The 27,220-nt window shown below is 34.2% G+C and overlaps 1 protein-coding gene across 1 annotated transcript; it reads right to left on the reverse strand.

The window, feature by feature from the left end:
• Nucleotides 1-22,401: 22,401 nt before the first annotated feature.
• Nucleotides 22,402-25,339, reverse strand: LOC113694866 (glucan endo-1,3-beta-glucosidase 8). Its single transcript, XM_027213764.2, has 2 exons — nt 24,842-25,339; nt 22,402-23,610 (listed from the first exon to the last, which is right to left on the reverse strand). Exons 1-2 carry the CDS (start codon nt 25,183-25,185, stop codon nt 22,512-22,514), a joined length of 1,443 nt encoding a protein of 480 aa, XP_027069565.1. The 5' UTR covers nt 25,186-25,339; the 3' UTR covers nt 22,402-22,511.
• Nucleotides 25,340-27,220: the final 1,881 nt, after the last annotated feature.

A 27,220-nucleotide genomic window follows, 5' to 3' on the forward strand; every position in this document is an offset into this window, starting at 1 on the left:
AATTTATTTATTTTTAATGTCTTCTTTTTCTGCACAAATCTCCGTAATTTTTTCTTTTAACTTACATTTGTTTGCTTTATGACATATTTTTCCACATTTATAACAGACAATTTTAGTTTTAATAAATTTTCTCTTGTTTTCTGGTTTATCTTCTTTGGATCTTTTATATCTTATTTTCTTATTATATTTTTTAACTTTCTTTTTATATGCTGATGGTGATTTAATTCTTTTAATTTCAAATGCTTCACAAAATGATCCTACTTCTTTTGTTTTAGAACCATATTTTATTTGTAATTTTAATTCTGAGCATAACATTAATCCTTCTTTTTTCACAAAAGCAAATAATTGTCCAAAAGTAATATTTTCAAATGAAATTACATCTGTTCCCATTTCCTTTTGTAAATTATCCATTATTCTTTGTGAAAATAAGCTTAGTAATCCTGTTATGAATCTTTCTTTCCAAAATGAAGCATTGCAATCTGGTCTTCTTAATACATTAGTTAAAAACATATCTTTATACCATCGAAAGTCTGATAATGTTGGACATCTTAAATTTGTTAAAAATGTTTTATTAGAATTTAGTTCTTCTTTTGGATTTCCTATAAAATACATTACTATTGTTACTATTAAAAATTCTGCAGCATCTGATTGTATTTGAATATTTCCTTGATCATCTTCAATTTCTTGCGTATGATCCAATATTGATAATTTATCTTGTAATGTTAAAGCATTATCCCACCAATTTTTCAATTGTCCTAGCCTTCCAAAGTTGTGAAAATATGTCTTCAAGTCCCCTATTTATATATGAATTTAAATTCCAAATAAGTTGTTCAAGTTGATGTGAAATAATTCTTGACATTATGAAAATATGCTTTTACAAGTCTTCATACTCTTCTTTACACCTACAGCCGAAATTCTTGCATGAATTGAACTGAAAAAGTTGTGAAAAAAAAGTTGAGCAAGTGGCTGTGCAAACCTTAAGAGTATGTAGGGTCAATACGCAGGTGTAAAGTCGCGTATTGCACTTTTTTTTTTTTTTTTATAAAAAAACTCAACTTTTATTGCCACCGAGGGAACAAAGTTACACAGAGCCAAAAAGTCTAGACAAAACTACTAATGCCGGACCCTGCCTAGCCGAATCGAGGGAACTGAGAGCCTGTCCAACTGGAGAGCGGACCGAGCCTTCCGAGGAAGCTCAGCCCTGACTGTAAAAACGCCATCCTGTTGTGGCCGCGAGCACGCAAGGGCATCCGCTACCGTATTTGCTTCTCGATAGATGTGTGCCACTGAGACCCCCATTTGCCCTGAGAGCCATTGAATATGACGTAGAGTATTGACCAAAGGCCATCGGGCAGGACCGCAAGAGGAGACCATGCGCACCAAAACACTCGAATCCACCTCAGCCACAAAGTGCATGATGTGCCGAGCATAACATAACCGCAAACCTTCCAATAACGCCAACGCCTCTGCCGTGAGCACATCGCACTCCCCGAACTCCTTGTAAAATGCAAAAACCAGGTCGCCATCTGAAGTACACACCAGTCCTCCCCCGGTGGCCAGCCCCTCGGTGACGCTAGCATCGGTATTCAGTTTTACTGAGGACGTGGGTGGCAATGCCCAAGTAACTGCGCGGGGTATAACCTGCCGTCGAAGGGCAATTCTTGGCTTTAAAGAGCAGCAGCCCCCCTTCAGTTACCTGGGAGTCCCCTTGATACGGGGCAGGGTTACGAGTGCGATCTTTGATGGTCTACTGTCTAGGATGCGGCAGCGATTATTTCACTGGAGTTCAAAGATGCTGTCAATGGGGGGCAAGATCGTCCTCGTCGCGTATTGCACTTGCATATTGCCTCCTCTACATTTTGTTTGTCATTTTCTGCTTCAACTAAAATGAGGAGATAAAATGTGGGTTTTCCAGTGATTTAGGTCACGTTTTCTACTCAAAGAACTACACTTGTTCATTTTATTATCTACAAATCATCCTCGAATTAGATCTAATGCTACTGCATGAATTCTTCTTTATTCGAAGTGATCATTAATCTCCAAATCCTACTAATGCAATAAGTTTGACACATTAAATTGCTCAAATGCAAGTTTTGGTTATAAAATGGAGTTTATGAAAATAGTAGCTTAAAAGAGCAAATTTGATCCATAAAAACCCTAAAAACATTCCAAATTTTTGTAAATAAACACATTAAAATCATGCAAAATAAGCACTTATCAAATTCCCTCACATTTGAATCATTACATGTCCTCAAGTAATAGGAAATACAAACCATAATAATGATTCAAAATTTGAAATAACAAATGTGCACCTTTGCGCTCAATTTCTCAAAATAAGGTAAATAACTATTATGCAATCATTTATTCTACCTCAAGTACTCATAATATTAAGTAAAGGAAAGAGAATTATACTATAATTTCAACTAATTCAATTCAATTTCTCATCTCAACCCAACTTTACAAACAAATGAATCATATAGTCAATAAGTAGCTTTCTAATTCCATGACCATCTTCTTTTCAATCTAAAAGAGGGATTTATTCATAAAACAAATCAAATACTTACTCAAGTTGTAACAATGCCTTTTGATGTGAAGATCGACATTTTTAAATGAAATTCCCCGGTTACTCAACACTTTAGTTTCTCGAGTTGTTTTGCATACACTTAATTCAAGTACTATTTTATGTGAAAGTCAACATTTGAAAATGAAAACTCCTAGTTATTAAGCACAAGAACCATTGGAGTAGGACAACTCTTATTCTCTTTTTTCTTTTTTTCTTTTTCTTCTTTTTTCTTTTAAAGTATAAATAATAAATAAACATTCCCTCAAAAAAATAATCATAAGAAGATTAATGCATTTATTGACCATATTTATCAGTCAACTATGTAAAATCAAGTAAAAAGAAGAAATTTCATTAAACATGCAAAACTTAGGCATAATTTCCTCCACTTTAAGAGATATACTTTCTTAAAAAGAAAAAATTATGATCACATAATAGAAATTTTCAAATTAAATGAGTATTGAATTTTCAAGGCACATATATTTATTTCAAAAAATAAAAGAAATTTGAATTACTAATGGTGTCGAACTTGTTGCACTTAAGATGAAATTGAAAAAGCATGAAAACTTTTGGGGCGAATGTGAAATTTTGGACAAGATTTTGGAAAAAAAATCTAACAGAGTTTTCCCTTGTAAATGGATAAAACTTCCTTCCTACCAGCAAATCCAAATTTGAACAAATTCAAACACAAGTAATATTCCATCATCCAATCCAGGCAATTTATGCATTTTCAATAAGACACAACCACATATAACACAAGTTTACCCCTTCCCCAACACTTAGAATAGTTCTCCATGTGTAAGAAGGAAAATCAAAATAAACAAAGTAATACTCCTCTATTGTAGTGATTGAAGTGTATACACATGAAGTTTCATGAACCATTCTCCTCAATTCTACAAATACTGCAATTATATAAAAATAGGAAACTTCATGAGTTCCATTTGTGACCAATAGTAATGAAAAGCTTGAAAAATAAAAATGGGAAAACAACTACAAAGGTTTAAGTAATGCAAAAGTAACAAAGACATGAAGAATCTTCACAAATAATGGCTTGCTTTTGTCTTATTATTGTACCTATATAAAATAGATAAGAAACTACTTAAGGTATGATTCAACACATCACTTCCCAACAATTATGCATTTAAGCCCTTCACTCAAAATACTTAGAAAAACAATTACAAAGCATATGTCCTCATCTAGGCATTTACAAGATCACCATATCATAACTACTTAGGAGTAAAATCAAAACATGGATAATATACTATACACATATTCAATTTCAACTCCTAAAATGCCATACAAATTGCTAAATTCTTCAAATATTCAAAATTCATCATCCAATCATGCTCCATATGAAGAATAAGCAATAATTTGATTCATTATAACACCTAAACATCGATTTAAATGCACCATTTTAAAACTAGATAAACCTAACCATTCTCCAAAGGTTACAAATTCAAACTTTTAAAAATGTCACCATATAATGAATGTATGCATGTAAGAATCATAATTAAGTTACATTTTGACTATTTGAATCACCCAAATATGCTTAATAACATTCCTAAACCAATTACCACATTGATCAAAATATAGAATATGTCAAAAATTAAGATACCACATAAATCCTAACATTCTTATATTTGATCATATAAACATGCTTAGCGATGTTAGATAAGGATAATAGAACTCATAAACATCAACAAACATCATCTCATATTCACCATTTCAAAATTCTCAAAAATTTCATGAAATGCTCCAATGACAACATGTAAACTATCAAGTTATGTTGAAAAAACTTACCTCAATCAAGTAGAGGGAGGTTTAATGGTGCAAAAAGTCCTACGAATATCCCTTTAATTGACCACTAATTGAATCTTCTTGAACCCGATTTTTGAAGAGTTTTTCTTGAATTTTAATTAGTTAAAATGACTCTATGAAGGTAAAGGGATGTTGGCATGATGGTTTCTTGCAACAAAAATGGTGAAAAAGGAGATTTTGTGAAGTATGTGTAGAGTGTGTGAAATGCGGGTTTGAAGAAGGAAAAGAAGATTAAGAGTTGCTAGCCATATTTGTTTCTTTAAACAAGGAAAATCAAAACGGAAGCTAAAAACATAGATTGAGACCAGCATTTTTAAGGCCTGCATTTTCAAAGGAGACTCATAGATTGTAAAACATAGGCTTGTAAATACACTGGCTAAGACCCATGTTTTAAACATGTGTTTTCAACTTTTTAGAACAGCAAAATAGGTGAAAAATGTGGGTATAAACGTGAACCTGTCTGTGTTTTACCCCGCATTTTTGCTAAGACCTCTTGAAGATGGACTAAAACGCAGCCCAAAAACATAGATAAGATCGTGTTTTTGGTTCCCGTTTTCAATTTTTAGCAACTTTTATGCAAAAAATTTGCGCTATTCACATTTTTATGAACACAATCCCTAATTTCCAAAATACATGCTAGATCACCTGTTCATCTAATTTAACACTTCACACAAGATTAAAATGATCTAAACCTACATTTTACGCCATCATAACAAATCAAAAACAACAAAAATGTAAAATGAGGGGTTGAGTTCTTTGATTTTCCTTTGCCTCGTCAAACCTCAAAAAGTGACTTTTGCCCTACTTTTTGAACCGTACAAAAGAAACATAACAAACATACTTCAAAATAAAAAACAAACATGAAAACACGCCAAAACAAGATAAATTAACACAAAATATTGAGTCGCCTCCCAATAAGTGATTCTTTATAATCATTAGCTTAACTACTGTCTTTTCATTATCATTGTGGCTTCATCAATGAGTAATCTACCAACTTGATCATGGAGGATCAACAAATAACAACTGAGATGATGAACTATGATAAAAATCGTGATCTATACCATGCTTCATTGACTGCCGAGATGAACCGAGTCTCATCATATTGCACTTCTTCCTCTTGTTCCCTTTGTTTATCTCTTTGTTCTTGTTGTTTAGTGTGAGTCATTGTACTTATATATATATATATATATATATATATATATATATATATATATATATAGACAATAACTCCAATTAATTGGTACTTATCAAAATGAATTAATATAAAACACATGCTCACATTCCAAATCAACTCATAAAAGACAAGGAAATATAGTTAACTCACTTAAAAGAACAATTATTCAATAATAACCTAAGCAAGTATAACTGTTAAAACCAATAAATTATCAATTAGAGCCCAAATAATCATGCACATATGCAATAAGTATGAAACTTCATCCTTTCCCAAAGTAATGTTAAGTGCAACAATTGTTCCATAAATTGAAACAAACACACCATCCACTCACATGTTAATGATCTAACTAAGCATCAATAAGTGCTAAATAGCATATTCATGCATGAATCTTTTCTCAAAAAGATCATCTACTAACTACTTCTAAAATCCTAGAATCACCATGTAAAAATTAAGAAATAACATAATCAAGCACATTCTTTGGCATGTAATCATTTTTGGTTAAACCAACCTCACAGAATTATCACCAACCTAATTAACATATTACATTGGCTAATAATTGTCAAAATTTCTTCAAGACAAATTAACAACAAAAATAAGCTAAAAGTCACCAATCTCACCAAATAATCACAAACCCATGATTTATTCATCACTAATAATCATTAACAACCACAACAAGTGCAACAAAAATCACTAAATTTCATAAATATAGAAGATTCAAAATTGCCATGAAAATTGAAAATATTCAAATATGGTAAATTTTAAATTGAAAATTGAAAAGCTTTACCAAACTTTGTTACTTCAAACTTGTTGGGTGATGATTAGAGATGCAAAGGATGTCAAAACCCCTAAGGAATTCACTCCAATTCGGCCTCAATAGAAAGATTCAACCAAATGAAATCCTAGCTTTCTTGAAACTTGAATCCAAAATTTGAGCTGTTTTTGAAAGATTTTAAACCATCAAACTCTAGATGATGTTAGGAGTGATTTGGTGAAGTTGGGTTGAAGATTTAATAGTGAAAAGTGGGAGGTTGTGGGTAGTATGTGTTTGAGCATCTGAATGTCAGTGGGTGAGAAAGAAGAAGAAGAGAAGAAATGAACAAACTAGCTGCGGGTTTGCTCTTTAGAACCTGATATCTGCCCGAATCCGGCCACTGATTGAAGGTTGGATTTTGGAGCGGATTGTGGTCAGAAATTAAAAAAAAAATTCTTCCCTTCCCAACGTATCCAACCATGAATCCAGCTGGAAGTGAGCCAGATTCTTGGCCAGATTTGTTGCAGAAATATTTAGTTTCTGCAGTTTTCTCCTCCAGATTCACTTGGTCAAATTTCGGCATTCCACTCAGTTTTCAACTGTTTTCATGTTCCATGAATGAAATCAAGTAGTAGCCTAAAAAATGCATTTTTCTCAACAAATTACACTTTTTTTTTGGCAAACCCCATCCCTGAGGTAGGGATGCCAGCCCCTAGTTTATTAAGAAAAAGCCAAGTTACAAAGAATTAGTGAAATCCAGAAATAAGAACCTCTACGCCCTTACAACTTACATACGAACAAAAGAGAATTCCCTACTATCCAAAAGTATAGCTATTTTAACGACCCGAGAAAGTTATTGAATTGTAGTACTGAGAAAATCATCCTGAACCTCCATACCTACTAACTTGTTTGCCACACTATTCACTTCCCTAAAAATATGATTGACTGTAGAATGTACGTTCCGAAACAAATCCTGAATCCTTCGCAAGGAATTACATAACGGCCACTTTAACAGTATGCCCGCATTCAGCAGACAAACCAAGCTCTCCAAATTCACTTCTATAAGAAGACTCTATATTTGAGCATTGTTACACAATTGAAGGCCATGCAACAATGACAAACTTTCAGCAGTCAGTACATCAACCTCCCCAAACTCCTTATAAAAGCAAAGATCAACTACCCCTCATGGTCCCTAAGCAACCCTCCTCCTAAAGCTTTCCTATTTGAGACACTGGCATCAGTATTTAGCTTGACAAAACCATACGGGGGTTTTTGCCAAGAGACCACAAACCACCTAGTTACTCGTGACAATCTAATAGCAAAGCTTGCCCAAGGACCGTCCGAATCACCCTTAAAGTGCAATGGAGAAAAAACCTTTGCTCGGCCTAATTGCTCAACAAAACTTCCTACCTTTGAAATTACTTTTGGTGCCTCAAAATGAGCACCCTTGAACCACGATTCATCCTGAGCTTTCCATAAAAACCACAAGATTGAACATGGAATGACAATCCTTATATGATCTGCTGAAACAAATGAAGTAGATAAAAACCAAGATAGACACATTGCAGGGAGTGACTGAGGACTAGAATGAAGAATACCAAACTGTCTCTAGAAAAAACTCCAAACTTGATCCGCTACTACTCTAGTAAGGAACAGATGAGACACGGATTCTTCATGCAATGAATAGCAAGAACATCGAGAAGCCAAGACGAAACCCCTCTTCTTTAGATTTAAATCCAAAGGAACCAGATTCCCTAACACCTTCCAAGCAAAGAATGGTATTCTTAATGGTAGTATACTATTCCATAGATATCTATCAACCAATGATAAATTCCTTCTTCGCTGCAAAGACTCCAAAGCCTATTTAATAGAGAAACTACCTATTGAAGAGTCCAGCCAAACCATGACATCATCTTGGTCCAGAAACAATTGAATCTCCTGAATTGTCTAAGCAACACCATCGGCAACCAAGCCTTTAACAACTCAACATTCCAGCCATCATCTCTGTAAAATTCTGCCACTAGCATATGAGGAGGATCAATGATAGATACCATATCTGCCAAGGGCGCCTTCAACAACCACCTATCATACCAAAAATCCATGAATCCCTTGCCCAAGCACCACCAAAAATTACATTTGAAAACACATGATTATGCATTTGCTTAATTGTTATAGGGAATGCATGAATTGCATCAAATGAACATGAAAAACTCTCCCTTCGCCTCATTGTATGCACATTTGTACTTTAGATGAATTGCATGAGTCCTTGTTGTTGCAACCTACGAAACACATATAAACACAAATGAATCAACATAAACATACAGGAAACAAGAAATCGTTGGGTTGCTTCCCAACAAGTGTAAGAACCCGTAATTTATTATTTTCTAGGTTTTAGGATTTTCATGGCTTGTTTTCTGCATTTTCGTGATTAGAAACATTTCGAGATAATTTTAAGGAGCAGATATAATTTTTAGATGATTTTTCTAGTATCAAATAGATTTTGAGAAATTAAGAGCGTATACCGGACGTGGGACCCACTAGTGCGAGAAGTTCGGAAAAATTCGGCCAACTAGGTTAAGTTTTGAATGCTGGAATTCATTTACCGGGTGTTAAGAGATAAGTAGAGGATGCTAAGTGGATTGGTATGAGAGAGACAAGTTTGGTAAGCATTTAATAAATGTGACAAGTGTCACCATTTGAGTGGGTTTACTTTAGGAAAACTATTCATGGTCTTACCATTTGACTTAAATAAACCAAAAATGACCAAAAATCATCAAAAATCCTCCATAAGTGGCCGGCTCTCTCTTTCTCTCTTTCTCTCTCTCTTACTCTAAGCACAAGGAAGAAAACTCTTCAAGTTTGCTCCAAATCATCAAAAAATTATATTTGCTCCTTAAAATTATCTCGAAATGTTTCTAATCACGAAAATGCAGAAAACAAGCCATGAAAATCCTAAAACTTAGAAAATAATAAATTACGGGTTCTCACACTAATGAATTCCAACATTCAAAACTTAACCTAGTTGGCCGAATTTTTCCAAACTTCTCGCACTAGTGGGTCCCACGTCCGGTATACGCTCTTAATTTCTCAAAATCTATTTGATACTAGAAAAATCATCTAAAAATTATATCTGCTCCTTAAAATTATCTCGAAATGTTTCTAATCACGAAAATGCAGAAAACAAGTCATGAAAATCCTAAAACCTAGAAAATAATAAATTACGGGTTCTCACACTGAATCTAAGCACCACCTATCACCCTCAGACGGATGGACAATCGGAACGAACCATTCAAACTCTCGAGGACATGCTACGAACTTGCATTCTAGATTTTGGAGGCAACTGGGGTCAACACATGACCTTAGTAGAGTTTGCATACAACAACAGCTACCACTCGTCGATTCAAATGGCTCCATATGAAGCACTATATGGACGAAAATGCCGATCACCAATCTATTGGGATGAAGTTGGCGAGAGGAAGGCACTGAATCCAGCAACTATTCCTTGGATGGAGGAAGCTCGAGAAAAGGTCAAGTTGATACGGCAACGACTCCAAACAGCTCAAAGCCGACAAAAGAGCTACGCAGAAAATCGAAGGAAAGATTTGGAGTTCGAGGTTGGAGACCATGTATTTCTTAAAGTCACCCCTTTACGGAGTGTCAAGGCAGGCAAAGGAAAGAAGCTTCAACCGAGGTTTGTCGGACCTTACAAGATCTTGCAGAGGATAGGTGCGGTAGCGTATAAACTAGAACTGCTGTCAAGTCTCTTGAGAATTCACGACGTTTTCCACGTTTCAATGCTCAAGAAGTACTATCCCGACCCCTCCCATGTCTTACAACCAGAGGAGATCGACGTGGACGAATCGCTTGCTTACGAAGAAAAACCTGTCCAAGTGCTTGACCGGAAAGTCAAAGAGCTAAGAAACAAGCAGATTCCATTGGTGAAGATACTGTGGAGAAACCATGGGGTAGAGGAAGCTACCTGGGAAGTGGAAGAAGAAGTGCGAACGAAATACCCTAACCTTTTCGTGAGTTAAGGTGAGAAATTTCGAGGGCGAAATTCTTTTAAGGGGGAGAGAGTGTGAGAACCCGTAATTTATTATTTTCTAGGTTTTAGGATTTTCATGGCTTGTTTTCTGCATTTTCGTGATTAGAAACATTTCGAGATAATTTTAAGGAGCAGATATAATTTTTAGATGATTTTTCTAGTATCAAATAGATTTTGAGAAATTAAGAGCGTATACCGGACGTGGGACCCACTAGTGCGAGAAGTTCGGAAAAATTCGGCCAACTAGGTTAAGTTTTGAATGCTGAAATTCATTTACCGGGTGTTAAGAGATAAGTAGAGGATGCTAAGTGGATTGGTATAAGAGAAACAAGTTAGGTAAGCATTTAATAAAGGTGACAAGTGTCACCATTTGAGTAGGTTTACTTTAGGAAAACTATTCATGGTCTTACCATTTGACTTAAATAAACCAAAAATGACCAAAAATCATCAAAAATCCTCCATAAGTGGCCGGCTCTCTCTTTCTCTCTTTCTCTCTCTCTTACTCTAAGCACAAGGAAGAAAACTCTTCAAGTTTGCTCCAAATCATCAAAACCAACCATTGAAACTTGCAATTTCTCCATAAAACCCCTTCAATTAGTGTTTGTGAGTTGTTGTGTGAAGTTATTTGGAAAGTTAAGGTGACCAATTACCCTCTCTCTCTTGTTTCTAAGGTGAGTTGTGAAGAACCACCCTCCTCCCTTAATTGATGCTTAAATCATGATTAGTGGTAGTATGAGATGCAATATTATGGATTATTTCTTGATTTGTGGTTGAAGTGATGAAGTTTTATTATTTTTGGGGATTTTTCTGTTTTAATATGAACATGATTGTGTGGCTATCTATGATGATTGGAAATGGTATATAATGACTCTAGGAGGTGGAAAAAGTGATTAATTGCAACCAATTTCTGGTTTGGAAGAAATTTCAGAAAATTAGGGTTTTAGTGGGAACATTCTGCCCGAATTTATAGCTCCTATTTAGAGGCCGAATTGGCCTTGGCTTAAAACATGAAAGTTGTATAGAATGACATTTTAGAGGTGCCTACAAAATTTTAGATCAATCGGAGTAGTGTAGAATGAGAAAAGTCGAAATTACTATTGCTGTTCTGGTTTTACCCGAATGTAAGAATTGCGCCTGTAATTGGTTGTTTTGGCTGGAATTTCTTCCGAATTGGTTGTTGAGGCCTTCTGATGAAATGTATCTCTGTTTCTTAGCTTTCATCTGGTTTTGGAATTTCTGGATTTGGACTTGGAGAGCCTGAGTTATGATGTTTCCGCTAGAATGCATTCTGTGAATCTGTTTTACGGTTTTTGGTGTAGTATCTTGCATTTTTGACATGGTTGCACTCAAAACTGGGTTGAGTGACCTTCTGTGATGTTGTATCCCTATCTTTTAGCTTCGAATCGGTGTATCGTACACCTTCATCCGATAATCGTAGTGAAATTGGTGCCATTACCGCAAAACGAGGTCAAAAACTGTTTTTTTTCAGGGCCAAAGCTAATTGCATTTCCGAATTTTCTGGTTTCCTCTAATGTTTGTATATGCTCATGGAACCCTATTGGGGTCATGTTTGTCCTTGGTTTATGACTCGTTATCGAGTCTCATTGTACTTGTTTGTATGTTTTAGGGCGTGACGGTGGTGCACAACGTTCTTTTGACGGAAGTGCATGAAACCACATTTGCGAGCTTGGTGAGTGTACTACTCACTTGTGTGTTAATATATGGCGTTGATACTTGAACTTGGTGCTTTGAATGTTAATTGCTTGAAGTGAAAGTGTACTTTATCACTCTCACTGTGTGCCTTATATTCTTGTTATCATGTGATTGGAATGTTATACGAAGTGTTACTTGAAATGAAAATACATGACTTGGTGTCGTTTGGACGAGTATCCAACGACTACAATTATTATCAATGAGCTCAACCCCATTGGTAGTTGATTGAATCGAGCCGGCGAGGGCTTGGTCGTGCCAATTGATATGCCTTGGGGAAGTGTTATATGGAATATTGTAGTATGCGAGACTCTCGATTCCGGTTTACTCGAGTAATACCAAAGTGCAAGTGTTTGGATTTCGGGCCCGGTAGGGGGATGTTAGGTGGAAGGAGTGGAAGTAAAGTGGAGTCTACGGTTGGTTACTTTTGAACATTGACGGAGAGTCAATGACGTCCGATCAAGAAATGCAAACGAGGAAAGGGCTCTTGAGAGCCATCTGTATCCTTTTATCACCATATTTGACGTGTGCCTTTGCTTATTTTACTATATTGAATGAAAGCTTGATGCTTATATGCACTTGGTTGCGTAAGTGATAGTATCTCACTGGGCAATTAGCTCACACCGTTCCTTTTGTTTTCCTTACAGGAATATGACTCTTTTTGGAATGAATCTTGATAGATGGTTGCCGAATGAACTAGATGTATATCTCTTTTGTATTGTATATGAAGTGAAACCCTAATGTATCTTTAGGGCCATTTTCACTTTCAATTTGGCAAACCGTGTATATATTAACTTTTGAAAACTTTTGTATGTCACTTTGGATTGTAATTGCTAAAGTTCAAGATGTGAATGTTTGTTTGATATTTGGTTGCGTTCTGACGGGTCAGTTACTATTCATGGCCGACTCCGAATTTCATTTTTTTTATTTTGGGTTATTTTGCCTTTTTTCCTTGTTTACGCATGTTATAAGTTCCGGAACGCAATAGATCGTTCTAAACTGCACCGTTAGTTCTGGCGAGAGCTGGGCAGGCAGTCCGCTAACCCCTTTGGTTCGCCTTAGGGGAAGGTGGGGCTGTCACAACAAGCGCTTTGTTTAAAGTCGTCTTAAAACTTCTCAAGTAAAAGAAAGATCGCTTAAAGGATAATTTATTGATTTAGGGATCATGTTGCCTGCCAAGTAGGATTTCAAAGGCTATCTACTGACCTTAAATATCGCATTTCTCTCATTCATGATTTCCACCACTCTATAGGGAAAAATTTAGGTAATCACAAATGGCCTTGACCACCTTGACTTGAGTTTACCCGGGAATAACCTAAGGCATGAATTGAATAAAAGTACATTTTGTCCCCTCTTAAACTGTTTAGGAGTAATACGCTTATCATGCCAAAGCTTGATCTTCTCTTTATACATCTTGGCATTTTCGTATGCATTTAGGCAATACTTCTCCAACTCACTCAAGTCAAGCAATCTTCTACCATCTGTAAGATTAAAATCCATATTAATGGCTATAGTAGCTTAATATGCTTTATGTTCTATTTCTACAGGTAAATGACAAATTTTTCATAGACTAAGGTTCCGTTTGATAAAACTGAATCTGAATTCTGAATACTGAAACAATTAATTTGCTGAATTTTAAGCACTGAAAAAAATATATGAATGTCTGAATTTTAATGCTAAACCTATTTATACTGTTTGATAAATATTTATAGCTGAATGCTTAATAAGTTTAATTTGACAATTTTGTCCTTATTTCCTTTCATTCAAAAAACAAATAGAATCTATGATTTAATTAGTTTAAAATTGTTAGGTATGAAAATGACAATATTTATTTTTAAATCAAATTAATATAAAAGATGAAATATATTATATGAGAAGTATGGAGAAGATGTAAAAGTCATTAAAAAGGGAGAAAAGAGAAACTAAAAATCATTAGATAGAAAATATTAGATTGTTTAATTAGATAAGAATTTTGAACATAATTAACAAATAAGGGTAGATTTGGTAGATAAGACAATGTAGTTGAAGTAATTCTATTGATTCTGATCAGAATTAAGTATTCAGTTAGGATTCTTGTGCTGAAAAAAATACACACAGGTTCAGCACTGCTTAACAAGTTCAGCAAATAGATTTTCATTTATCAAACACGTAAAACATCTGAATGTCTGAAAAAATTCAGATTCAGCACTTTTTTATGTTATCAAACATACCCTAAATGATGCAACAACATCCCCAAGTGTGTCTTAAATACCGTCCAGTACACCCAAAGAGAATCATCGAACTCCCTTGCCCAATCTTTCTTTAACTTGTTCACCGTCTTCTCCAAGATGAGAGCTGCCTGTCCATTTGCTTAAGGATGATATGGGAGTGATGTCTTGTGCCTATAATCATACTTGAGCAACAAGGAATCAAGTTGTTTATTGTAAAAAGGCTTACCTACGTCGCTCACTATTGCCTTTGGTATTCCGAATGTACTAAAATGTTCTTTTTGAGAAACCTAAGTACAACTTTAGTGTCATTAGTTGGTGAAGCCATTACTTCCAGCTGTTTGGAAATATAATCCACAACTACTAAAATGTATATTTTATTAAAAGAACTAAGAAATGGCCCTATAAAATTCATACTCCATACATCAAATAATTCGACTTTTAAGAATGCAGTGAGAGGCATTTCATTCTTCTTAGAAATAGTTCCATTTTTATGGCATGCATCACAACTTTTAACAAAATTCCTAGCATTACGATACATGGTAGGCTAATAAAACCCCGATTGCCAAATATTAACTATGGTTTTTAAAGTGCTAACCACCCGTTTCCAGGTTATAACAATAATATACCAAAACACACCCATTTTGTTAGGTCTGGTCCCAAAAAATTGACCAACAAGTACAATAGGGTTCTTGGCAACTTAATAAAGACAACGACAAAGCAAATAAAATAAATAGAAAGACACAAAATTTTATGTGGTTCGATCAAATTGACCTATGTCCAAGGGTGAAGATCTAGCAAATTTACTAAAATAGAAAGAGAGTATAAAATTCTAGAAAATAATTCCTAGGTCCAAAACCACCTAAAATTGAAAACACAAAAAAGTCTAAATAGTATAAATTGCTTAACGGCTCAAAGGGCCATAACTTGCTATTTTGGTTTAATGCCTAACCAAACCTCCTCTCAAACTGGGGCGTGGGCCCCTTAAAAACTTCTTTGTAAGCCTTCTTTGTAAGCCTACATACTTAAACTCATTTAAGCCTACTATATTTATAACCACCATGAGAAGAGACTTCTTTGTAAAACTTCTAATGTGGGATACAAAGACAAACTTAACACATTCTGCACTCAAGTTTAACATCAAAATACACCTGTTTTACTGCAAGTATACAGGCCATGATTATAATATAGGATGCATAAGGGTCGATCTCACAAGGAACTTCTATCAAGTACTAGGGCTCTATTATTTTGACTAATATAAATTTAAAGCAATACAAAACAAATAATTCAACTAATTAATAACTTAAATTAAATAGTTTGTAGAGAAACAAATGGAGAAAACATACCAAATACTAAGAATCTAGGTTGTAGATTCCACTAATGGCACAAAAACAAAAGTGAATAAATTCAACTCTTGCTACTATTCTTGTTTAAAAGGGATTTATTTCCAAAATTTATCAAAACGCACTCTAATGATGGGTTGGCTATTACTAGTCTTAAACTCCCCTACTCTTGTGATGAAGATCTAAAACTAGTTCACTTACTACATGAAATGTTCTAGAAAATCCATTTAAATTCACCTCTAATCTCATGAGCTGACTCCTTAAATTCCATTTATTCCCTTTCTATTATTGTTACCAACTTTCATTGAATAACAACAACTAATGACTTGTAATTGATGATCAAGTAATTACAAGAGTTAAAACATGAATAAATGGACAAGCTAGTACAAAATACAATAAGAGTAAATCACATTACACTCATTATCAAGAAATCATTAGTTTCATTTACTTGCTAAATCTAGAACCCAGTTCAACATAACAAGTAAAGCAAATAAGCAAAAAGATTCATTGTAACAACTCATGTTGATCAAAATAAAGAGGAAGTTGAGACAAACTTAGCCAATAGAAGAACAAAGCTTTCAAAGATCTTTTATTAATCCTTCGAAAATGAGTTTGCCATAAATGAATGTTCTCCAAGTTCTTCAACAAGTTTCTCTATTCTAAAGAGAGAAAATATCTACTACTTCTTGCATACAACATATATTTATAGATGAAACAAAGTCAAGAAAATGAGGCTAAAATCTCATACTTGCAGCTATAAAATGTCTACAAAACCTCCCTCAAAAGTAGTGAAATAATTGATTTAAGATCAAGTTGAGAAAGTTGCAGCTACAAAAGTTGACCGAAATCCCTCCAAGAATCTAGCCGCGGATTCCTGGCTATCCAGCCAAGAATCCTTGGACCGATTTCTCCCCTATTTCAAATTCGGCCAGGGATTTGCAGCCTGATTCCTCCCCTATTTTGCCACCATTTTGTTGAGCCAAAGCTTCACACTACCTCAAATCCCTCAATCCAACCAAGGATTCTGCTAGGGATTTGGTCTCCAACTCCCTTATTCGACAAGTTTCTCCAATTTCTTGTTCATGTGATTCGAACCAACGTTGAAACTCTCCACCTTTTCAAACTTTAGGATTTCAATCCACATATTGCAAGCTTGTTTCGTGTCCAAGATAAAGTTCATTTCTATCTCCTACCAAAAAACATCAAATCATTCAAGTAAAAGGGACAAAAATCACATCAAAACCCTAATTAGCTATTAACACACATTCTAGCCAAAATTACCTTTTTCTTCCTTTAACTTCCCAAAAGTGACTAAAAATGACAAAATATCTCATCAAAAGATTGTCCAAAATAGTCACTTATCAGGCACCACAATTGCCTAGCTAATGTCCTTACTAACTAAATTGGGACAATCAACTTAATTTAATTTGTAAATTATGTGTTACTCAAATTTTGAAACAGATTTAATCTACTAGTTCAATTAATGCTAAAAATGTAGTCTAATGAAAAGAATCATTCAAAATTTTAATGATAAATAAATTATCAACAATAAAAAAATAACAAATATTAATTACCATAGAAATACAAGAATAAGGTCGATGAGGCTGTGGTTTAATAATTAAGGTTGAGATTCTAAAATTTAAAGATAGTAGATTCTATTCTCTCCTCCCCCCAAGGTAAATTTATTCTAATCATGTAGATAATAATAACAGAACGGAGAAACTGGTGGCATGTCAAAATGGAGAAACACAATCACACACAAAAAAAAAAAAAGAACAAGATTAGGACAAAAAATGGAAAAAAAAAAATCGCTATAGTAATTGTAGTACTTGGTTTGGTATGTGACAATGATCTGCGACGAATAATTGAAGGATTTGAATTCAAACATTTTGCCCGCTTTTAGTTCAATTAGTTTTTCGCGCTTGCTTTGTCATTTGTTTAAGTTTTACCTACCAACTGTACAAGCTTTTGGTTTAATTGTATGAGAATTTTCAGTCTGAATTTCCGATGGACGATTGAAGAGACCAAACCCTTTCCCGAAAAAAAAAGGAAAAAAAAGTGCCTCTAGTCTGTTCCCTTTCGTTCGTATATGACAACTTGTTTTATTTTCTGTTCTTCCTAATTCACTAGACTGAAGGGCAGAAAATTCGAAAGGAACTACATTTCAACATTAGGAAGTTGTCTACCATATCATGCCACGTGCTCAGAAGATTTTTTTCTTTTTTGGATAAAAAGTAAATTTTATTAACTAGATTGTTGGAAATCGTCCAATGCAATTTGATTTACACAACAAAAATGTACACTAATGACAGGTTAAACATGCATTAAAAATAATATATCTATAATTTAATAGATATAAAAATCTGAAAAGTCATGAATAAATCTAGCCATGTCTGAGACCATAATATAGTCATCTTATGAAATTAATCACAAGAACACAAGGCGTTCAAGTAACAAAACAGACAAAAACTTTCAATTTATAATTACATCAAAATGAAAATAAATTCTTACATTCAATGTCGTAATAGGACCATAAAATACATTCGAAGGATTCAACTTAAATCAAAATACGAAAGGCATTACACAAATAATATATATAAACAAGCGATTCCCAGTCCCCACCTACTGATCAATTACAAGAGAAAATAACTAAATCTTGCTGTCCAAGCTATCAAAACCATCCAAGAAGAGGATTAGTTTTTCTAATCACCACATCATTTGGCTCACCACTTGCTAAAAACGAATGCTAGACCTGCTCCTTTTTCTTCCATAGTTTATTTTTCTTTCAGCAGTTTAAAAAAGGCTGAATTACAAATTAATTACCCCCTATAATCGTGGGTTAGTAGCAAATTATCCCCTATGTTTACAAAACCTACAAATTATTTCCTAATAACTAAAAGTCAAATTTATGAGATAGATAAAAAGATGATAATGGCCTCATTCTAGGAGAATTATCTTGTGACCTTTTTTCATTTTATCTTTCTTCTCCTTCTTTTCTTTATTATGTTTAGATTTCTTTTTTTCTCCCTCAACATATTTTAATGGAATGTATATTTTTTTAATTTTATGAAGTTTGTGATAAATAAATATTTTACATAACAAAAATGTATATTTAAGCCTAAAAAGAAATTGTTACTAAGCCTGATTGATAATTCTTTTTAGGCTTAAATGTACATTGTTGTTATGTAAAATATCCCAATATCATAAATGATTATGATATCTGTAAAAGGTATATCTGTAAAATACGTTGTGTAATTTCTATACAATGTTAAGAATCAATGCATTATGTCATTTAGCTAACCAATGAATACATAACAAGTGTGAAATACTTAAATGTTTTATATAAAATATATGCTTTTTAACTTCTTATATGACGATTAATTACTTTTAGTAAGAAAATAATTGTATGTATTTATTTGTAAAAAAAGTTCTTTAGCACATGATTATTGAAATTTGTATGCAGTAAGAGAAGTAGAGGAGGATGAAAAAGAAGTATAAATATAATAAAGAAAAGGAAGAGAAAAAAAAAAAGAAAAAATGGAAAAAAATTATATTTTTCTACAATGAAGGGTTTATTATCTCTTTATTATCTCATAAATTTGACTTTTGATCATCAAGGAGTAATTTATAAGTTTCACGAATACGAGGGTAATTTGCTAGTAGCTAATGATTACAGGAGGCAATTTGTATTTGGCACGCAATTTTAAACCCGAAGTAGTACTGCTGACAAATGCTTTCGTGTGCTTTACGATCATGACTAATAAAATTATAAAAAGACAAGTCAATCGATCCAAAACTAAATGAGGAATATGATAAATATTTCAATTCAAATAAAGGGAAATCCACCTCCTAATGTTTCATCAGTTGTACTGTCTGAATGTCTGGTTGAATGAAATCTCTTATCATGTTTTATCAAAAAATAAAATAAAATCATTTAAAACGTCCACCACATTTCTCCAAATAAAATTTTTGCCCTTCATTTTAAATTGTTAATTTTATGTCATTTACAAATTCAAGTTAGCAAAATTTTGTCCCAATCTAAGTTTTTTATCACTATTTAGCTTGAAATCACAATGTGATTCACATGCAGTCATTTTTTACGTATAAAAAGGCTAAATCCCACTTTTTTAGAGGCAAAATGAATATGAATTAGATCAAATCCCACTTTTTAGGAGAAAAATAATATGATTCATGCTATATCCTACTTTTTTAGGGGTAAAAATGATTATGCATCGAGTCATTTCTTTAACTACAAATGAGATTTAACCTTTTTGCCTCAAAAAAATAACTATGTGTAGGTTACATGATAAATTCATAATAAAAAGTGGTCAAAAACCTAAGTTAGAACTAAATTTTATCGATTTAATTTTATAAGGTATGTAAAGTTACACTATTTTAAAAGTGAATGACGAAAAAATTCATTTGCAAAATGTGAGAAACATTTTGAACGATTTTTTCTCAAATAAAAAGATAAAATAGTGGTCACACTCCTTATTTTATTAGGGCTTGTTTTGTTCATGAACTCGATGAGATAGGATAACTTATTCTCGGATTATTAATCCTAGATTGAGTCATCCTCGAAGTAATAATCCAAATAATCTAGTGTTTAGTCGATTCTAGAGTCGATTCTAGATTGGATAGGATATAATGGGAAATAATCCTATCCTGTATTTGGTTGGAGATTGGATAAGACGGGATTATTATTTTAATGACCAAAATACTCCTTAATTTGCATGATCATTTTAATAAAATAATTTCTAAATTTTATTTAAATAAAATAATTTTAGACTTTAGAATTATAAAGTAAATCAAGGGTTTTGATATATAAAAATTTGCATTCACTCAAGCTCAGCTCATTTGGCCGTTAAAAATAGGTTGTAACCTAATTTTTGAAGCTCAATTTTAAATTTAATTAAATAATGGGTCGAGTTTTGAGTAAGTTAGCGTTAAATTGAATAAAATTCAACCCATTTAAGAGTTCTAAATAAGCCAATTTCAAGCCAATAGAATATTTTTCTTTGGGCCGAACTTGAGCTTATATAGAATTTGATTAAGAAAATAAGGTTAGTAAGGGCAATATAGTCCTTTTATTATAATGTAAGTAGGGGCAAATTAATCCATTATTATCATATTATTGTGTGAGAGTGTAATTATATAATATTCAGTATGAATTTGTATCATTAGCAAAGGTAAATTAGTCCAAATACTATAATGTTAGTAGTAGTAGCAAATTAATCCATTCATGTTATATTATCGTGTAAGAGTAAGGTTATATAATTATGTGAGTATAAATTTTATATTATTTATAAAAATAAATTAGTTTAAAATTTCATCATATTATCTCTTAGTGATGACTAATACCACCTAATTGGGAGGAGTCATCCCATGTGTAAAATGCAATTAAATATGGGATGACACAAGTTGATTAATCCAATTCTGCATCGTCCCACGAACCAAATGGACCCTTGTTCTCTAGTTGGTCTATTTGAGCACTCCTTATTTGCTTGTTCTCTATTTCGTCTGTTTTTTGCTCGGTCTATTCCGTCTATCTGAACCTTAGTTTTGTCTCAAGTAAATCTCGCCGTCGTCACCCACTTTTTGTTTATCAATTTGTTTTTTGCAATTACAGAACGGACTAAAACTTGTATCCGGGTACAGGTAACATGTTCTTAACTAGCCAGCTACGGCACAATTTATCCAGTTTGCGAAAACATTATGGCCCCCACAATCTGTCAATGAGTAATAAAATTATAGACCGAACAACCGGCCATTATTCCTCTATACGTTCAGAATACAAGAAGTTGTACGTATCACGTGAATGTTCCTAATTTGCAACCCATCGTTTGATCAACTTTTTTTTTTGTTTTTTTTTTGGTAAAGAAAACTTTGGTGAGATCAGCTCCAATCACCACGACGAGTCAAGAAATGTTTCCGAAATCATAAGTCGGATCAGTGCATGTCTCTCAAATCATAGGTCGCGCTTGGAATGGTTCTTACAGATCACCAGCAACACAAGTCTTCGAACACACGACTTTTTTATGAAAAAGTTATCCATCCTTGTCAAGTGAGTCAATTTATGTTGTCATCTATCATTTCTTTACCAGCTTTCCTTGTCAAAGAAAGGATTCATTTCCCTCCTTTGCTTCCCTACTCCAATCGGCTTCTAGACTTACAAACTAAGTTGTTGTCTAATTTAAACCAATTATGTAATTCTTACATCATCTGGTATAAACTGGCATAACTTTGATATAATGTAGAAATCACAATTACAACCAAATCGTACGAATTTACACCCAAAATTGTACTAGCCTACTTTCAAAATTGTACAAGTTTATATGCGCTGTTATTAGATTTACACAACCAAATTGAATTGAAACTTGTGATGCCCGAATCCATTCCAATCCTTCCACTCCCCGTTTTTTCCTCTTCCTATCCTGCACATAGGGTGGTGTATCATATTCTGCTTGTTCTACCGGTACCGTTAACAAGAAAATTTATCATGGAACCAACAAAGAATTGGCAATTTGACAGTAGTCTAGTTACTAATAAACCAAGTTATAAAGGCAGGTTTCGGTAGCATAATTTCATTACAGCTGATAAGGTATGCACAATGACTATTTTGATCAGCAAAGTATGAGCTCATAGTCTTGCTAGAGTTAATTTAACAGTTGACATCATAAATCAAGTAGATGTTAAGAATCAGCATGCTAAAAACTATTTCAACATTTCACAAGTTCGATCAACTTGTTTGAATGGAGAAGTCATCCTGAAAAGAAAACAATCATGCAAAATCTTATCAAATGAATCTGCAGGGCAAAAAAGGGCCCAGCTGTATTAGTATAAATTATTGCCTCAAATGAATGTATCAGAAATAATACATGTGAGGTATCTACAGAAAGATGCCTATAGCAATAGAAATGTTAATGCTGCTAAATATAATCCAGCTACCGGCAACAACTTCATAGAAGAAGAGGTCGCAATTTGAATGGTGAAGTTGCAATTTGCTTGAGATATGTTCTGCTCAGTCACCATAGCTAAACCTTGAAAATTGCAGCTCAAATCTCCTTGGTTCTGGACCTGGAAGTACATATTAAATGCATATGATGCATTCCCATTGGCATCCAAACCATTACAAGACGAACCATACCCAAGAGCTGTGCAATCTGCAAATGTGCAAGCATAATTGATATTCTCAACGAGTTTGCTCAAGTCTTTTGCATTAGGATTGAACTGGCACCATTTAGCAGGAAAATACTGCACATTCTGCGCCCCCACAAGATATTTGTCTTGCAACTGACCTGAAAGATCCATAGGAAACTTGGGCTGTCCATCGTACCTGAAAATCCCCCAATGGCGCTCAAAATTACCAGGAGCTACACTCTTCAAATCTTCATCTAGAAGTCCAAACAAGTAAACCTCTATATAACCAGGCCGAAGTGGGGTTCCTTTATTTGCAGCAAGTCTTGGCAGAAGACCCCTGTAAAACCTAATAGCATAATTTACATTGGCATTCCTGTCCCCATCAGTGGGCCATCCAACCTCTCCAACCAAAATATTCATGTTTCCATACCCCAATCCCTTTAGTGCTGAAACCAAGGTATCAAAGTTGGCATCGAAGACATTTGTGTACTGAACTCCATTATCAACTATGGGGTTAGCAGCCCCATCAAAGAAGGCATAGTCAACTGGGAAGTGCGAGTTTAAGTAAAGACTCAAGAAAGGGTAAATATTTACAGTAAAAGGTGCATTATTTTGGTTCAAGAACTGAACAATCTGGGTCATTTGGGAACTGATATCTGCTCGAAATCTTCCAGCAGAGGGAACAGGATTGTCTTCTGGTGAAAAATAGACATCAGCATTTAATGGCACAGTTGCCTTTATGGTGTCACCATGCCCAGCATCATTTAGGGCGTTTTGGATGTTCTGAAGGGCTGGGAATGTGGTGTTCACGAATGAGTTATTGTAAGATGCAAGAAATGGCTCATTACCAACTGCTACATACCTGTGATAGAGAAAAAAATTTTAGTGGCCTTGGTAAATTCAATATTCACTGGCAGGTGCCAGGTAGTACGGCCTTGGTAAGATAAAAAAATCCAAATTGCCAATTATATTCAAATATCCACAATTACATACAATTCTACAAGACCTAAATACCAAGCCAAATTTGATGCTCTATGACACAGATCACCATGAGAGAAAAGCACAAGTTTGTCCAGGCAAAGTAGGATTTTTATGAAAGATTAGATACCATAAATAGTATAACAGGGAAATTATCGAGCAAGGGTAAGAGAAAAAAATAACATTTGCAGTGCAAGCAATCGATAAAATTGTGCAAGGTGAAGGCTTGGATTGCAGTAAGGGACAAGTCAAAAAGGGAAAAATCCAAGTCTGCAAAACTAGTTTGCTAGATATACTGCAGATTGGGACTAGGGGCACAGACGGTTGCCAGTCAAAACCATCCTTCAAGGTGTAACAATTTTTAAACGGTATATACCTCTATGTGAACTACTTGTAAAACTTTACAACAAAGATGCAATTATTATACCTAGAATCCACATAAACAGTAACAGAGTATCACACGTCAGATGTACAAACAGGTCACTTAAAGTTACAAAACGTTCAAAAAAATATTACACTGTTCAGGGAGGGACAATTGATCTGACAACCGATCAAGCATCCCTGCCCCGCGCCCTGCAGATTGGAAAGTTAAACAATATGGGCGAGTGGACAAGTCCAAAAGGGAAAAATCCAAGTCTGGACAACTAGGTTGCCAGGTATACTGCAGATTGGAAAGTTAAACAACACCAACGAGTGGATTGATTCTTTGAAAAGTAGCATTGATTCAACCAAACTATATTGAAATCCCCATTGGGATTCAAATCTAACCGAATCAAGCAGGCCATAAGTAGTCTTTGCAGAAGTTCCCCTAGCCAAAGCTATGCTGTATGACCAATCTACTACCTAACACCGGCTATAAACAACCCTATCGCAAATCAAACAAGAAAAAAAAAAATAAAAATCTAGTACTCAAACTTGGATCAAGAAAATAACTAAAGGAGATTCTTCCAAGAACACATTGACCACAAGAAACAGACACAATCAACAGAAAGATGTGTGCTTTCCAAGATAAGCGACAGAAATCCCAGAATCTCCAAGAGACTAACTTAAGCAAAGCATAAGAATGACATTTTCCATTCAAAGATAAAATCAAGAACCCAAAAAGGAAGACTTACTTTATGTTAACACCTCCATTGAAAAGGTAGACAGTGACATTGCGCTTAACCCAGTCCTTAGCTCTATCGTAGTCATTCATAACAAGAAGCTGGTCATTAGGAATAGCAACCATTACTTCAATATTAGAGCCAGCCAGAGCACTCATAGTTGATGCGTCTGCATCAAACAGTTTCACTTTTGTTATTCCATTGTCTTTCAGCATTTGCACTACCACCTTAGGAGGCAACTTGTGCGTTGCCTGTGTACCCCAGTTCACACCAAGCCCTTCAACACCCACCACATCATTACTAATCCCAACAAATACCAATACCAACAAGCTAAATGAAAGCTTTATTCTTGACATCTTCAGCCAAAAAAGAACTGAAAATCAGCCCTGCAGAGGAATTTATTATTCCCTATGAGTAAAAATACAATCTTTATCACTTGTGAACCAAGTCTTTTTCAAGATAAATAAAGGTTCCTCTTCTTTTTCAAGATAACAAAAAGAGAAGAGGGACAAAAAGAAAAATAAAAGAAAAAAGAGGAGGGATTCAGATTTATGAGAAAAAGAAAAGAAAGAAATGGATTTTGGCAGGTGGGTACGAAAAATCAGCCAAAATCCAATGCTTTTTTCTAATCAATGAAATAAGAAAAACCCAAATATCATTTTGTGAATAAATCAAGATACTAATAACTATATCCGAGAAAAACGGAAAAGCTTTTACGACGAATGTGAATAAAGGTGAAGAAGAAGGAATGTGAATATATATATATATTGGAGAACGGGACGTGTGTGGCTCCCTCGATCCACCACTGCTGTTACCGAAAACTGCCAAAAACTGTGTATTGATAACTTAACAAATGAGTTGACAAAAACGTGGGGCATTACATAGCGGTATTGCCATCGCACTTTCCTTGAATCCCATCCTAATCTACACCGTGTGTTTGTGTGTGAGAGAGAAATGAAACACGGAATTTGGGGCAAACTTGGTAATAGAAAAGAAGAAAAAATAATAGGAAAAGCAATCCCACTTCCCAGTTGTTTCTATTTTGAAACAGATGGGAAACAATCCAGATTTGAGGGAAAAGAAAAAAAATAACAGAAACCGAAAGGAAAGGAAAGGAAAAGATAAGAAGTGTACAATTGTTCAATACATAATGACTTTGGAGAAAATAGATAAAGAATTAGAAGAAACCGGAAGGAAAAAGAAGTTGGGAGAAGGTTTTAATTCAAGAAAGGTATCAGAAACTTCATTTCTTTCCATAATCATTAAGCAGATTGGTTAATTTCTGACTGCTGATGCGTGATCATGGTGATTTAAAATTATTTTTCTTCAAGTTGAATCTTGAATTGCTGAGGTGGGTATGAGTTTGCTCTAGTGAAGACAAAATTAGATAGCATTAAATAATTCACCTAAATTTTTGAAAAAACGTCAGCTATGAGAATGGAGGAGATTCATGTGGTTCGGAGCGGCAACGGCTATATTAGCGAGGTTACGGTTACAGGGGACAAACATTTGGAAAAGTAGCCTTACTTTGATATTCTTTTGAGAGTGTGATCCCTGGGTTGAAAGCAACTCCCTTTAAGATAAAGGTAGACTCATTATTCATTAAGCATCGAAAGTTACTTTAATGAGAGAATCAGGAACCGACAAGTTTTCCTTTTTTCTCTTTCTTGCTGCTGCACGTCAATTATACAGGAGCCGGCCGGTGTAGCGCGTCCACGCTACCCGGGTCCCATAATCACGAGCATCATGCATTCCTTCTGTACCACGTGTCATTTTTTTTTATCGTTTCGAAATATTTGTCATGTTTGATATTTTTAATTATTAGTCCAAACATCTATGCTACGCAAGTAGATCATGTTTTCAGAATAAATTATAATTGATGGAGGAATTTAAAAAAAAGTAAGAAATGTACCTAATTGTTCATATAATTTAGGATACATGAAAGTATAACTAAAAAATGAGATTTTGTAGCAATAGTTCAATATATGATAAAAACATCCCTATTATTTATAAACTACCACATTGATGGAAGTCAAATCCTGAAAAAAAAAAAAGTTGAAATCTATATCATAAATTGAGCGACATAAGGGTTCAATTCAATGTAACTGAATATTTAATTTGATAAGTAAATGAAATACTTACAAATATTTTGCTTTCGATTTGATAATTTTCTATGAAGGTTGGAACATTCTTCACACCAACCAATTCTAAGTACAAATGCCAGTATCGGGGGTTTAATTAATTCTGTTAAATTTTGTGGAATTCGTACTATAAATGAGAATGCACGATTTTTGCATGAATTAATGTGTTGGTCAAACGATATACCACCTTTTCCTAACAATTAAGAGCATACGGGAACTTTCTCTCTCATTCGAGAGCCTTTCTCTCTCT

The sequence above is a fragment of the Coffea arabica genome, chromosome 6e (genome assembly GCF_036785885.1).
Source record: "Coffea arabica cultivar ET-39 chromosome 6e, Coffea Arabica ET-39 HiFi, whole genome shotgun sequence".
NCBI classification, from domain to species: domain Eukaryota; kingdom Viridiplantae; phylum Streptophyta; class Magnoliopsida; order Gentianales; family Rubiaceae; genus Coffea; species Coffea arabica.